Consider the following 14,999-nt stretch of genomic DNA (forward strand, 5'->3'; position numbering starts at 1 on the left):
AGGTGCATAGAAATGTAAACCACTGCTTACCTGAATCTGTTGCTCTCTCTTCTCAGTCTGGGGAATCAGCAGCAAGCATCCCAGAGCAAAAGCTGTAAGGTCCAACTGTGCATATTGCCTTGCAATTCCAATTATATCTAGATCAGCTAGAACAGGACACCTTCAGATGGGGAGGTGTCTTAATTAATATACTTATCCTTTTCTTCAGATTTTTGAGAGAAAGCTTATATTAATTCCAGGGTTGCATGGTTTTATACCTACATTATCCCCTAGTTGCTTAAAAAGGGTATTTTTATATTGGCAGTTAACAACTGCATTTAATATTTGTTGTCTCACTCAGCTCTGATGAACCCCATACAACCAGAGGAAGGGAGCACACAATCCATGCTAATGTGCCCTGCTACCCCCCATTTCTCCAGTGAATTAACAGAAATAGGTTGTTAAAAAGCATCTGCTGCTTCAGTCAGGTATTATTAGATCAATAACATGCTGCAAATTCAGAAATTAATGGGGGCAAATTAGGGAAGTTACCAAAACTGCAGATGTATGTAATACATCATCTCTCTGTCAGGTAAGAGTGCTTTTTTAAAAATGATGTCTGCAAGGGGGGAAAAAGCCAAACACACCTTCCCCTCCCCTTCCTTATGTCACTTTTTGCTTGTATCTCTCAAATACTAATCCACATAATTAAAAATGCAGTCACACCAATATTTATTGTATATATTGACCCCCAGACATTATATAAGATTGCATTTTTAAAAACTGTTAAAAGAACACTAAGGTTGCAAAGTCAAACATAGTTCATGTGTAATGGATAAAAACCCCACAACCCCCTCCCCCCCAATCAATGCTATCATGTGACGCTATTCTGACCCCCAACAAGGGTCATCAGTAGAAGTCAGAACATTAGTTCCATGGCACAGTACCACATGAGCTAGTGGAAGTAACTAGTAAAAGCAGTAGGCTGATATTCTCTCTGTGGACCACTCACTAAGTGGGGATGAAACATTTTGCCAGTGGATTTCACAGCTATTTGCTGACAGCAGGGGAACGTGGAGACTGAGGACTTCTGCATTCAATTCCAGATTCTACAAAGCAGTGTTATAGTGGTTATAGGCCCTTCCCCCCACCACCATTTCTCACCCCTCTGCATTCCAGTGTGGCTGCTTCTTTCTCCTCCTCCACAATGCCTTAGCACCAGAAAAGTGGCAGAGCACAGGAGAGTCTTCCTGCTCTCAGGTCAGGTGCTCCGGCAGCTGGGAGGAGCAATTGTCGGGGAAAAAAGTCCTGCTGAGCTCTAGCACCTCTGGTCTGAAGCATGCTCAGTGCAGATAGAATCTTTACAGAATTTAACTGCCAAACAAATCTGAGTTTGTGCGAACTAGGATTTTTTCCAGGGGATTATAATTTGAGCAAATCTGGACAGATGTTTGCAGAGAGGGCAAAAGGCACATACCTGATGCTAGGATGACTGCTTTCCTGCTAAATTTGAAGTCCCAGCACCAAAGCATGGAAGCACTAGAGCATTTTAAAAATGTTTGAACATGGGCAAAACAATGCATTTTCCCCTACTCATACTCTCAGAAATAGCTGAACCATTTTGGCTGAGCCTTTAAGGCATACACCCAGCATGGGAAATTTCAGCCTGAATGGTTAAAGTTTGGCAGAGTTAAGGCAAATGAAAACAGGATCTGACAATGGGAAGTGTCAGGCAACCTTAAGTGCAAATTAAGTTGCAATATCAGCTCTGCCTAGAATATTGTTCTACTATATAGTATAACTACATATACCAGTGCTCTAAGTTAGAACCATGGCTTGAATCTCCTCTCTTTTGTGCTGCTATTGCTGTCACACCAATATTTATTGTAAATATTGCTATTGCAGTGGTTTGCAGACCCTTAAGGGCCCACCAGTAAAATCAAGGAGGTCTGTGAATGGATTGGTCCCTACCAGAAGCAACATGTGTGGGGATATGTAGTGTCATGCCTCCAGCACCCCCTAAATACCTATATATATCACCTAGCAATGCTGTAATTTATCATTAGTATCAGGTAAGCTGTCAGTATTTTAATTTGCTGTGTTTTTTGTTGATCTGTTCAAAAAATTTCTCTACAGTAATATTTGTGATAACTATTAAAGTAACGTGAAAGAAAAATTAATGAGGGAGGAGTTGTGGATCTGCAGGTTTGTCTATTTAAGTTTAGGGGTCTCGGGGTAAAATAAAATTGAGAACCACTGTGCTATTGTATCTTCTGCCAAGTTAGTAGTTACAAATGCAAGACAGAATTACTACTGAGCATAAGCAAGCACACTTCCATAAGTAAACATAGTGCTTTTAAAAAGAGCTAGGTACTATTTTGTTGAAGTCGCCACAAGAATTTCTACAACTAGCTGTGGCAAAATTGTAGGACTTCATTAGAATGTAGACGGATACAGATGAGGGAGAACAAACCATTTATGCATACACAACTCGATTTTGGATAGATTAACTTTGTGTATAAACATCTGTGTTTGATTATTAGTGCTAATACTTTAAAATGTCATGTTTATTCTCTATAAGAATATAAATCAACATGATTTTTCTATTTAACATTTTTCTTGTGCTATAAACTAATGGTCTGGGAAGTTTCTCGTGCACTTCATGCTCCGTAAACATTTTTTATAATTAATTGCACTTTTAGAGTGAGATTCTGTGATGCGCCTCTAAAGGCAGCACAGAACTCACAGCCCAGTGGAAGGGACAGGGTGGCGAAGTGGCTATAAGTGACCTTCGGATTGTCCAGACACTGGGCTTCTCCAGGGGCTGGAGCAGGCCCTGGTGTAATTTAGATGCTGTGAGTGGCTGTCTAACTTTTGGTACCTGTTCCTGGCTGCCTATGGACAGCAGTGCTGCCAAGAATATACAGCACTATGTCCTGGGCCCTGCCCCCTAAAAACCTGCAGAGAAGGGGGCTGTCTGTCTTAGTTCCAGCACCACAGGGATTTCCCCCAGTCAGATCCAGGACTTTTAGAGTTTCTTTACACTGATTCAGCCTTTTACCAGGTGCAAAGGGTTGGAGGAGGGGTGAGAATCTCTCGCACAGTATTTCCCACCTCCAATCTTCCAACCAAATGCAGGATGTAACATTTACTTACTTCAGTAGAACAACAAAACATTCACAGCATGCCTCTAACTGCTTAGGACTTGGTGGACAAGAAGCTGAGGGAAAAAAAAGAAAGGAGATATTGACAAACTAAAATACAGTACTGCCAAATTATTACACAACCATGAAAGAGAGCTAAGGATAAACCTACCTGCAAGAAATGGTGCCAGAATTACACTTCTCCAAGCTCGGCTAAAGTTAGGAATCTATTGAAAGTAAATATATTTTTAAAACGACACCCATAATATTCACAAGCCAGCACAATATAGAATTTTGGAAACTATCAAATTCATTTTTTTAAAAAACTCAGCTTTGGACTAAGGTAATATCCATTATTATAGTCTATATTCTAGAATTTAAGATGTAAGATTTTGAACATTGGGTTCTTGGATGTCTGCCTTCTGAGGCTAGTGTCTAAGCTCTACATTTTTCTTTTTAAACTCCATGGCTCCCAGAGGCAATGGCATCAGACACTAAATAAATCTCAGACCTCCTAGTTAGTCTTTACCAGACTCCTGACTTTGCAGGATTGACCTAGACAAAATAACGTTACCACCAATTTACAAATCCCTCAAAATAAGGGTCTAATAAAGGAAGCAATGACACAATCTTACACTACAGTAGAAAACAACAATTACATCTAAATGGCAATAAAATTTGGTACCATTTATTATGGAATACTTGTGTCTAGCACTTTCCATCAACAGATGACAAAACTGTTTACAAAAAGGAAAGTATACCATTTTAGATGAACTGAGGCGCAGAGCAAATTCATAAGAGATTTACATACCTGCCATAATGAAGGAACCCCAGTAATTGCGATCAAAACTTTCCTGAGATAATGAATCTGAAAAACAATTATTCCATTATAAAATGTCTTAGTATTTTGTAGATTTATACAAGAACCTACAGGATTAAATTATACTTATGCTCTTGACATTAAATTGTGAATTTGCAGTTCCTAAATTGGACAACCCAAGCAAACATTAATATTTTGTATTACAAAATTAAGAATGTTATCAATGTATCCTGCATCTCAATAAGTTGAATGTAACATTTTATCAATTATATGTCTGTATCTGGTGGTGTAACAAAATACACTCCTACAACTAACTTTGAAAGGAGTCATTTTCCAAAATTCATGATGTAGATCTTGAATGGTTCTGCTCAAGTTTTCACACAATAAATTAAAAAACAAATACAAAACCCCTTGAAGCTTTAGAAATTCTCACTACCAACAGCACAAAAAAATAATCAGTCACAGATGCAGCACGCCAACTGTTCCCTACACGAGCCCAGTAAGTTTGTATAACATGCATTTTAATTTCACTGTTTAGCAATCAGAGGCTGATGTGCCTAGTGTGTGTTTGTTTCGCATTTGCTTGCAAACACAGTTGCCCCAATGTAGCATCTCTTTAATGTCCCTATGGAACGGTATGTTTCAAATATTACCTAAAAGTTCCTTACCATATTGAAACCAAGTAGTTTCTGCAGTAAGCCACTCCAGAGTTGAGGATCATACACTTTATATTCTAAACTAAGTTCAGTCACCAGTCTGGCAGCCTAAAGCAAAACAAGACAAACTGAATTATTTCATTAAATGACATTATCTTAGAATCCTCTGTAGTTTTCTAGATGATATATCCCCAAAGTTGGTTTAGACACACAAGCAGGATGTTAGCATGTTTAAAAATCCCCACATTTTATTTGATGTGTTGGTGTTTCTTCCGTTACCCTATTTGCTCTCTTATTTCCATATTTTGAACTATGCCCCTCTGCTGAAGATCTGACCATTTCCATCTTATGGGTATAAAAACAGAAGTGTTGTCATTGAAACTTTCCTCAGTAGGATAGTGTCCTTTCTGCACATGTAATAATTTCTCCGCAGAAACTTGCCTCTGTCTTCTCCTCAGTTATTCCTTAACTCAACTTTTTAAAGTTATAAATGAAGCACTGGATATTTTAATGCAACAAATCACTGGATGTAAAACAAAAAATTCAAAATGAAGTGTATAACAGGGTATAGCTAAGGCTCCACTGCCAATTTAGCATAGTCAGATAACTAACAATTGCTCAAAAGGTATACACCTCTCATCCTTTGATATTTGTACCATTAAAATAGAATAGATTTTTACACTGTGAAATTATGTAATTTTTTAAAAAGGCCTTGAAAAATAATCAGCAGGCAACTAAAGCCTAAAAATATACAAAACACACAGTATGTAGGCATGCACACACACACAAAATGTATAATATAATTATTCACACATATACACCATCAAATTTACTCTCTCTTCTTAATCATACCCTGGGTTCGTGGCTATGGTTTTTCCACAGTCCCTTAATCATTCCTTCTTTAGGACTCCTGTGAAAGGATTCATAGGTATATGGAATGTTCATTGTTTCCAACTCTGCCAGATAAATGAAGCATCGTAGAAAATACCTGCAAAAACAGAAGAGTTGTGATACTTATAGTGACAGCTGTTTTATAATCCATGTAGTCCTTACCGGTTAGGATAAAACTAAATTTAATGCACTACTGGTTAAAAAAAGAAGAAGAGACAATACCAATATCAACTATAGTCTTATGAAAGCAAGTTTATTGGACACAACATTTTTCTAGTAATTAACCAGATACTGCACAATGAGAACACCCTACACCCCCAGGTTCACCTTTATAAAAGGATTGTGTGGTATCCAATGCAAAGTTTGTCATGTTAGGTGTCTTCGGAAGGCTCATGATGCACTGAGCATGGTTGTTATAGTGATGTTACAGTAATTGTTACAGTAATGTTATAGGTTATAACTTCATGCTTCACAGGAACAAAGGACGCTGGCCTAGGCAGCAACAAAAGAATCTGTTTGACCAAAGGAAGGGGGGTGACTCCCTCGACAGACTCCCTGACTCTGAAGGGGAGAGAAGCAAAGCCAAGAGGGAAGAAAGAACATGATAAAAGGGAGAGACTTTGCCATGTTCGCTCTCTCTCGTCCACCTACATCTACAGACACCACACCAAGCAACTGAAGCGCTGATCAAAGGGGAGAGCCTGGCTGAAGAGCAACCAGCCAGCCTGTGGCGAGAAGCGTCTAAGTTTGTAAGGACATTGAAAGTGTTAAGATCAGCTTAGAATGTGTTTTCCTTTTATTTCATTTGACCAAATCTGACTTGTTATGTTTTGCCTTATAATCACTTAAAATCTATCTTTATAGTTAATAAATGTGCTTGTTTATTCTACTTGAAGCAGTGTGTTTGGTTTGAAGCATATCAGAGGTTCCCCTTGGGATAACAAGCCTGGTACATATCAATTTCTTTGTTAAATTGACAAACTCATATAAGCTTGCAGCGTCCAGCAGGCATAACTGGGCACTGCAAGACAGAGGTTCCTAGGGTTGTGTCTGGGACCAGAGATATTGGCTAGTGTCATTCGGTTGCACAATCCAAGGAGCAGCTTACATGCCAGAGGCTGTGTGTGAACAGCCCAGGAGTGGGAATTCTCACAGCAGAGCAGGGTATGGCTGACTCCCAGAGTCAAGGATTGGAGTGACCTAGCAGATCGCCGGTCCAGATAACACCAGAGGGGAACATCACAGAAGGATGGGTAGTTCAAAATATCACTAGTGACTAAAAACTTACTGTAACTCTTACATTAGAATCTCACTTTCCCACAGAGATTAATAGAATTACACAGACACATGTAGGTACGCAGCATTATGCATTCTAGACATCATTTTCTATGGATAAAATGGGCCCTTGCCCCAGATTAATTATAAAAGAAATCCACAATCCAAATTCTCAAGAGGAGTTGGAGAGCGTGGCTCTACAGGAGATAATACCGTAAAAGAATTACAATTACTCATAATTTTTCTGCAGAGGCAAATATCCTCCCCAAATACAGTGTCTGTTGACTAAGGAGAAGGTGTGTACCCAAGACAAGACTCCTAAAGGGACTGAACATAAGGCTCATAGATGGTGAGAGAAAATGCTTCAAATATTACGGAAATAACCCTAATCTCTACAAAGAAAGTAGTTAAAAATCAGCTTCATGCCTGAGCACAGACATCATAGAAATTTCTAAGTCACTTTCAGAGTTAAAAATGGGCACTACTATTATGCAGTATTGTATGATACATGCAAGAAAACAAAGCGTGTGCTTCTGAAATAAGTTAAAAAATGGAGGAGAAAAGGGAAAGCAAATTAATTTTAAAAAAAATCAGCAAAAGTGCTGTTCTAAGAGGTTTATGGACGCACAGTTGGATTTCATTGGAATAATTTCTAATACAGAAAAATATTCAGCTTACTTTACTTTCTCAATGGGTTTCTTAAACAGTGATTCAACCGTATCTGCATCTGCTAAGTAGATCAGACACTTAAGAGCTCTGCTTCTCTGGGCAAATGTCAACTGGTTTACACCAATAGGCTGAAAGAGAAAAGATGGTTATTGGTAAAGTACACCTATTTGCTGAACAGTAACAAAACAGGATTTTTTTAAATAATTTACATATTCAGTCTAACATTCATGGGCTCTGTTTAGCACAAATGTTGTGCAGATTAACTTGGACAGGTTTCCTTTCAACCTATAAGAATTTGTTGTCCAGTTAAACTATTTGTTGAACTTCAAGGCACACTGCTGGGCCCACCTGATTTTCCAGGCTTTTAGAATGTTACAGTAGAGATGAAATAGTTATGGCCTGTTGTATTGGGTTGTTTTTTTTAAATTTGCATGGACTGCTGGTTCTTGTAAAGTGGAGAGGGAACCACAGTTGTTTTAACTGTTGGGTTGGCGTTCCCCTCCCCCACTAAGAAAACGTGAGTCAATAGCTTAGTGCACTATAAAGCTACCTAATCAAGTGCTCTTAAAGTTAGTCCTGATACCACCCAAAGGCAAGATCAATCAGCAATAGTTCAAAGTCCTGGAGTTCAAGGGTGAACTCCTGGCCACGAATTAAGTTAGTGGCAAAACTCCCATTGACTTCAATGAAGTTAGGATTTCACACCAAAAGAGAAAAATGATTAAGTATAAAACTGAATAATTTATGTGCATATGCTAAAGCAAGTTACAAAGCCTCATATTTAACACCAATTCCTTTAAACAGATTTATTAAAGTATAATAAAGATGGGAAATCACTGTTATGTGTTTTTTTTAAAGTAGTCTCTAAACTTACAGATGTGGCAGATGTTGTAATTGCAAAAAGCATTCTTGAGCTGTAATCCATTGGGCGTGGTTGAAGTAGATATATAACTCTGAAAAATATCATTTGTTTTTAATAAAAGTACAGCGTTGCATAGACTTTGCATTATAATACAGCATATTCATTTTATTCCAGACATAAATATATTTTACTACCAATATGAGATATGGATTAACCCTAGATTATGGATATGGCCTACAGCGTACATGACGACAAAGCTGTGGGCCCAGTCATGGAAACCCTTACTTCCATGCATAGTGCTTAATCTCACATGTAGTTTCATTACGAAAGAGACTACCTGAGGGAATAAGTATTTGAAGATTCAAGCCTTACGGTCAGAGAAAATACAGATGGGATAATACAAGATGTGCAACATAGTGCTTTTCCATTTCCCTGGTGTTTAGAGAACAATGACTGCCCATTCTGATTTTGCACTATGTGGTAGTCTTACAAACTAGTTTTGAGCAGGTTTTAAAGAGGCAACAATCTAGCTCCTGTAACTTGTAATGACGTAACTATATGAAAGTGCCATCTGTTCAGCCACATCCAACATACAGCCCATTTACGCACGTTATCATCAATTAATTTACAGCATCCACCTGGATGTTTGGCAGGGCAGCAGGATCATGTTTAAAAACACAACAGTACTGTGGGCCCAATACTACATTCCTTGCCTAAGCCAGTGTCCCATTATAGCCAATGGGAGTTTTGCCTGATTAGGGGCTACAGTATTGTGTTTTATCTGCTGGGAAGCCAAAAATCATTAAAACTTAAGTTAACAAAAACTGACTATATATCATAAGACAAATATACCTCCCGAGTTCTTCATCTTCCTGTACATCCCCAAAGCTTTGAGTTTTCTATAAAGCAGAAGTGGATAAAAGTAGTTATGGAATTATTTGAACTTGCAGGTTTTGAAGGGGAAAAAATCATTCAAGGGCTAGATTGAGCCTTTATTCAAATCCTGTGTAAGGGGCTGTGCATAGCTGTGCCACCCCAGAAGGAGCACTGGAAATAAATTTTTGCCTCTGTCACAATTCCTATTCTGCTCTACACCTTGTTGCTCCAATATATATGCTATCCTTTCATTAAGTGCTAATTACTCCTCACTTTGCTGGCTGGTGTTCTGGGGACAAGGAATGTTGAAGCTAAGGGTTCCCCATTCCTTCTCCCTGTCCATCCATTTGCTTGGGATGGACATGCAGTACAGAGTATTGGACAATCAACCCCAACACTGCTCTAACTTGCACTGGGAGCTGAATTACCCCCAAGCTGGCTCCAAGCTCAAGGATGTGTAAAGCCATCTTTACTATTCCCTACTTTTCTTGGGATCTGCACTAAAGAGAACTAACAACCAGACCAGAGAATGAGGGTCCTGATCTCTATACAGAGTACAAGGAAAGCCATTTCAAATGGTTATCAGGCATAATAGATTGGAAAGACCTAAAAAAGACATTGAAATGAAGTTGGCCTGAAGTCTGTTTTAGATACGTTGCACAGCTCTCTCTTCTCAATGCTCACAACCCTGGTTTGTGAAGCGCTGAGAATAATCGTTTTCTATAAAATATAAAGCTCATTCCCTACTTACTTCATCTGTTGGTATATTTGGACACAGCCATTGTTCAAGCAATTTATCCCAGATTTTGTTCATATCCAAGTTGTTAATTTCAGCTATTTCGTTAGCTGCTGCATGAATATCTACATACATAGAAAATGCAAATTTATTTTAAAAATCCTCAGCAAGATTCATTTGTAAATTATATCCATTTTGCCCCTCAGAAATTTACTAGAGAAAGTTTCCTAACCTGGATAATCTCTGTTGGTTGGATTTTGAATCCTTTGGTTTATGCTGCTGTGCTCATACAGTAAAACAATAAGATTTGCTGGCTTTCCAGTAAGTTTCAGATGCTCTGCAGTGCTTAATTTGTGGGTTATTAGCACAGTTTCTGTGGCTGATCTCTGATACTGCATACGTAACTTCTTCAGCAATACTTCAGCTTTTTCATGCGATTCATCCTTTATCAAAATAGTGACATTTGTAACAAATCTAAATAAACTTCCTTCCATTTAGAAGCTTGAAAAACAATGTTGACTATTCACTATAACATTCAGTCTGATGTAACAGTTGAACATTTAACTAGTGTGTAAAGCCTATTGCTTTTGTAGTATTTCCTTCTGAGTTTCTAGACCTTTATGTGCCAAGCAGAGAGACAGCTCTCTGGAGCAGCTGCTAGGGATGTAACAATAGTTTAAGGATTTTAATGGTATTATTCATTGCCAATGTCCATGGACAATAATGAGCACTGTGGAAAAGCCAGCAAAAGTGATATGTCTAAATAAATTATAAATTAAATTAATGGAGACAGCCTATCTCCTAGAACTGGAAGGGACCTTGAAAGGTCATCAAGTCCAGCCCCCTGCCTTCACTAGCACGACCAAGTACTGATTTTGCCCCAGATCCTTAAGTGGCCCCCTCAAGGACTGAACTCAGAAGCCTGGGTTTAGCAGGCCAATGCTCAAACCACTGAGCTATCCCTATGTAATAGTAGAGAATAGATAATAGTAGACTATTACTATGTAATAGTAGATAAGCAACCTTATGGGAAAGAGTTTGGATAAAGCTGAAGAAAACTTGGGTTCAGCTATAAGCCTAGCAAGCATAATAAACCTTCAATTTAAGAGTGGCTCTAATCTAATTTGAATCTCCGAAAAAATCTCACTGTGATGTTTTATGTTCATTGTCTCAGTGACTCCACAGCAAGTTTCCCCCTCCCTCCTCTGTCCCCAACTGCCAGCCCAGAAATTCAGCCTGGAATCTGAGAGTCGAGTTAGGGATGTGCATGCTAGAAAGAATCTATCAGCAGTAAAGGTTCTGTAATTGGAACCAAATTAATCAAAGGAAATGCAGTTAAATAGGAAAATATGAGAATTTCCCCCTGCCCTCCCCCCCCCCAACAGACAAAAAATCAACCCATAACCCATATTTGTTAAGAAATAACAGATAAATGACAATTGGACAGAGAGTAATTCTGTAGTAGATGCCATTTTTTCCAGTCAGTCACTTTCCATTGGTGCACTTTATATAAAAAGGGTTTTATTCTTTATACTGTAGGGTTTTTTTTTTTTTTATTTGAATGAAAAAAGTCTTTGGTGGTTTGATATGATGCACACTTTATAACCCAAATTACAACAAAACAAAAAACATAAAAATCATCATCTCTATATATTCAGGTATGTCCTGTGGCTCTGGTGTCATTACCTTGGTTGTAGTATTCGTTAGCCATTTCTCAGCTAAATAGAGACAGAATTTCAATGCCTGAATCTGGTCAGGCCCTTAAAAAGAAAACAGTAAAGAATAATAAATATGTTTTCATAAATCCCTTCTACGGTACATAGAGTAACCTGTTTAAAATGTTTTGGTCCCTTCTCTTGGGGTGCAAAAGCATCTAGTTTAGAATATTAAGAAAATGTTTACAAGCTAACTGTTAAGGTTCTCTTGATCGAGTTTTCAGTCAGTTTTCCTTAGCAAGAAAAGATGGAAAATTATCTTACATGTATAGCTAAAACATAAATGAGAAGCAAGTTCATTGGTTTAACACTTTAGGGCTGCTGGAATATTTACTTTCAAGACTCTAAAAACTATGACTTGAAATTACTCTGGTAAGTAACCAGTACCAGATTTTAGCTTTTTAGCCTTATACTTGTTTAAATCCTATGAACAACCCTAACCTAACAGAAATTTAATAGCAAGATAAGTCTCTAACTCTTCCCAAAATGTAACTTTTCACTTTGCTTCCCACTTCTGCCTTTGCCACTTCACCTCAGTCTTGACTTCAAAATATCAGAACACAAATAAGACTCAGTGATTTGTGTAACCCTTGTCCCTTTTTTCTCTACCCCTTTTCTTTGACTAGTCGCATTTATGTTGAAGACTCTTAGGATCAGAGGTCACTCTACGACATCCTGCCTTGTTTCACTCCTTCAGGGCCCCTTACACAGACTACTTTTTCTGTGGTCAAAATACCCATCCTGGGAGCCCGGGTTTATTTACAGAAAATAAACTCAAATGAGAACTCAAAGTCCCAAATTACAGCCCCACAAACAAATGTTCCTCTTCCTACTCCTAGACTTTTCTGCCTGGAGAGCTGTCATTCCCCTGCTTGTTCAGGGTCTCTCCTTAGCAGACTACTCCCAGCCCTTCCTAGCTGGAGGCTCAGTGCCAGATCCCAGGACTCTGCTCATTCCTAGCAGTCTCTGCTCTCCCTAATCATCCCCCAGGATAGTCTGAACAGTACATAAAACACACAACCCTGGTGTCTCTCACCACACCCCAACTCTCCACCACAGCCCTTAACTCCGTAAGTCTTCTCCCAACCTTATACCAAGACAGCCACCCCAGCCCTTTCAGCTGGAGTATACTCCCGCTCTTCCCAGAGGGAAGCCTCACAACATCCCTTCTGGGAAGCATCTTTGCGGAACCCTGATGTCTTCTGCCACACCTAGGTGGCCTTGTCCATTCACTTCCTTCCCACTTTCAGGACAGCCATCCTAGCCCTTCCAGATGAAACACAACCCTGCTCCTCCCTGCAAGAACCCCCTTAGGCTCTCTGCTGGGAGATCATCTTTACCAGGAGAGCATCCCTCACTCCTCTGGCCCTCTCATGGGTCCTCTGGGACCAGCTCTCCAACAGAGGTCAGCAGGTAGGCTCCTCCACTGCTCCCCTGGCTCTCCAGCTTGGGGGTGCCAGCAACAAATCCCTCTTGCTGCTCTCCTGACTTCAGCCTTTCCCCCAGGAAACATTTTCTACTTCCTTCCGGTACCTTTCAGTCTCCTGGTAGCAATCATCAACGCTTTTTGTCTGAACCAGTCAGCACTGACTCACTAGGACTCCCTCTCCTGACTTCCTTCAAGGATTTCCCCTCATTGGATCTCTCCCTGATCCTTTACAACCGCCAGGTGTTGCCTGCCCTCTCAATTGACCAAATGGGGGCACCTGCTCTGGCAGAGGGGAGCTGGACCTACTTCATTCAGTGGGGTCATCACATTGACAGGTTTGAAACACGGTTAAAAAACAAACAAAACCGTTGAAGTGCCATGCAAAGTTATGGCATGACAACATAAATGTTTATTAACAAATAAACATGTAAAACATCACCTCCACCTATATTCAGCAACTGGCATCTTTCCATTTTGCCCAAACTAGGTTTAGGAACAAAAATGGCAAATTATTTGGGGAGGCTAGATGTAGGTTAGTCTCCAAAAATGCTACACAAAAATGCTTGTTAGAAGCAAAACTAGAAAGTTGCCCATCTCACTCCCCCCCACCCCAAATCCCCATCAAACCCAAAACAAAAAAACCCCCAAACACATGCACACCATACCTGTTGGAAGTTCTTGTGCAATCTTGTGAGCAATAGCTACAGCCCATTCTGGATTAACTATAGATAGCAGGTAGGATTGAATGGTTTGCACAGTTTTAGTAGTTTCCTTGTTAATCACTGATGAACATCCAGCTTTTGTCAGTTCAAATACTTTTGGCTTCAATTTTTTTTCAAAGACATGCCTGGCTGCAGACATGTATAGGGTATCCAGTGAAACCTAGAAGAGTATCGGGTGCAGGTTAAAATTTGATTAAGTCTGACATGTATACAGTGAGGCCAACAACACTCAAAAGAAAAAAAATGCATTTTTCCCACAGGAAAAGAATGAATGATTCTGAAATAAAAATCTCCCTAGACAGAGGCACAGCCGTACCTTCATTAGTTTGGAAATCAAGAGAAGAGATGGGAAGGACTCCTCAGTAAGCTCTGCAGCTGTAAGAAAAATCAGACAATGATCTACAAAAAGTCACCCTGTCCCAATATAATTTCCCCCTAAGAAATGAAGTAATTTAAGTTTTTTGCTAAATGTAGGAATCTATTGATGAGACGAAGGATGGTTCTCTGATTAGGGTGTAAATTCCATCCTCCTTTAAACACTCCCTGTGTAACCTTGGATAGGTCACTTGTGGGCAGGTCCTCTGTTGGTATAAATTGTCATAGCTCCACTACAATCAAATGACCCTTAGTTTCTCTGTGCCACAGCTTCCCCCTCTGTAAAATGGGGGCAACAGTGCTTCCTAGGAGTGTTGGAAGGATAAATACATTAAAGATGGTACATCTGTGAGGCTTGCAGATAGTACAATGAGTACAATATATACATAGATAGCTAGAATACTGATCGTACATATAATACTCCAGAAACACTGCGTGGTTCTAAAGAATATCAAATGAAAAGGCAGCCTGGTTTGAGCAGCTGGAGACAGGGAAATCACATGCTCTAAAATATATTGGTGTTCCAGATCCACAGGAGGGGAAGTTCTTTTATAGGATTCCAGGTGTTTCAATAAGCTCAAAGCCTAGAAGGAAAAAAAAAAAAAAAAAAAAAAAAAACAGGAAGAAAAGTTACATAACTACTTATTTTTCTGAAGTAAAAAACCAGTCTCAACATCTGCTCACAAGTTTTGGGTATATATTTTTTGCCACAATTCCTGTATAGCTATAGTGTTTTTTCTCCCTCTTGTGAGCCTTTGCTGAGAAACAGCTACACTTCATTATTTAGTTGCATCCATTTTGCCCTCTGTACAAACATGCAACTCCAACTGATGCCAATGGAATTAGGCAAA

The 14,999-nt window shown here is 39.2% G+C and overlaps 1 protein-coding gene across 1 annotated transcript in view; it reads right to left on the minus strand.

The window, feature by feature from the left end:
- KNTC1 (kinetochore associated 1) overlaps positions 1-14,999 on the minus strand; it is a 75,732-nt gene that overhangs the window by 5,720 nt on the left and 55,013 nt on the right. The window contains exons 46-60 of the mRNA XM_026656929.1: positions 14,561-14,732; positions 14,090-14,148; positions 13,717-13,933; positions 11,594-11,667; positions 10,140-10,350; positions 9,923-10,032; positions 9,148-9,194; positions 8,308-8,386; positions 7,443-7,561; positions 5,451-5,586; positions 4,611-4,706; positions 3,934-3,990; positions 3,295-3,349; positions 3,136-3,199; positions 31-160 (exon numbers count right to left, since the gene is read on the minus strand). Of these exons, the coding sequence (XP_026512714.1) occupies positions 31-160; positions 3,136-3,199; positions 3,295-3,349; positions 3,934-3,990; positions 4,611-4,706; positions 5,451-5,586; positions 7,443-7,561; positions 8,308-8,386; positions 9,148-9,194; positions 9,923-10,032; positions 10,140-10,350; positions 11,594-11,667; positions 13,717-13,933; positions 14,090-14,148; positions 14,561-14,732 (1,626 nt within the window). The remainder of the gene's footprint in view (positions 1-30; positions 161-3,135; positions 3,200-3,294; positions 3,350-3,933; positions 3,991-4,610; positions 4,707-5,450; positions 5,587-7,442; positions 7,562-8,307; positions 8,387-9,147; positions 9,195-9,922; positions 10,033-10,139; positions 10,351-11,593; positions 11,668-13,716; positions 13,934-14,089; positions 14,149-14,560; positions 14,733-14,999) is intronic.

The sequence above is a fragment of the Terrapene carolina genome, unplaced genomic scaffold, assembly GCF_002925995.2.
Source record: "Terrapene carolina triunguis isolate 2854851 unplaced genomic scaffold, T_m_triunguis-2.0 Scaffold234, whole genome shotgun sequence".
NCBI lineage: Eukaryota > Metazoa > Chordata > Testudines > Emydidae > Terrapene > Terrapene triunguis.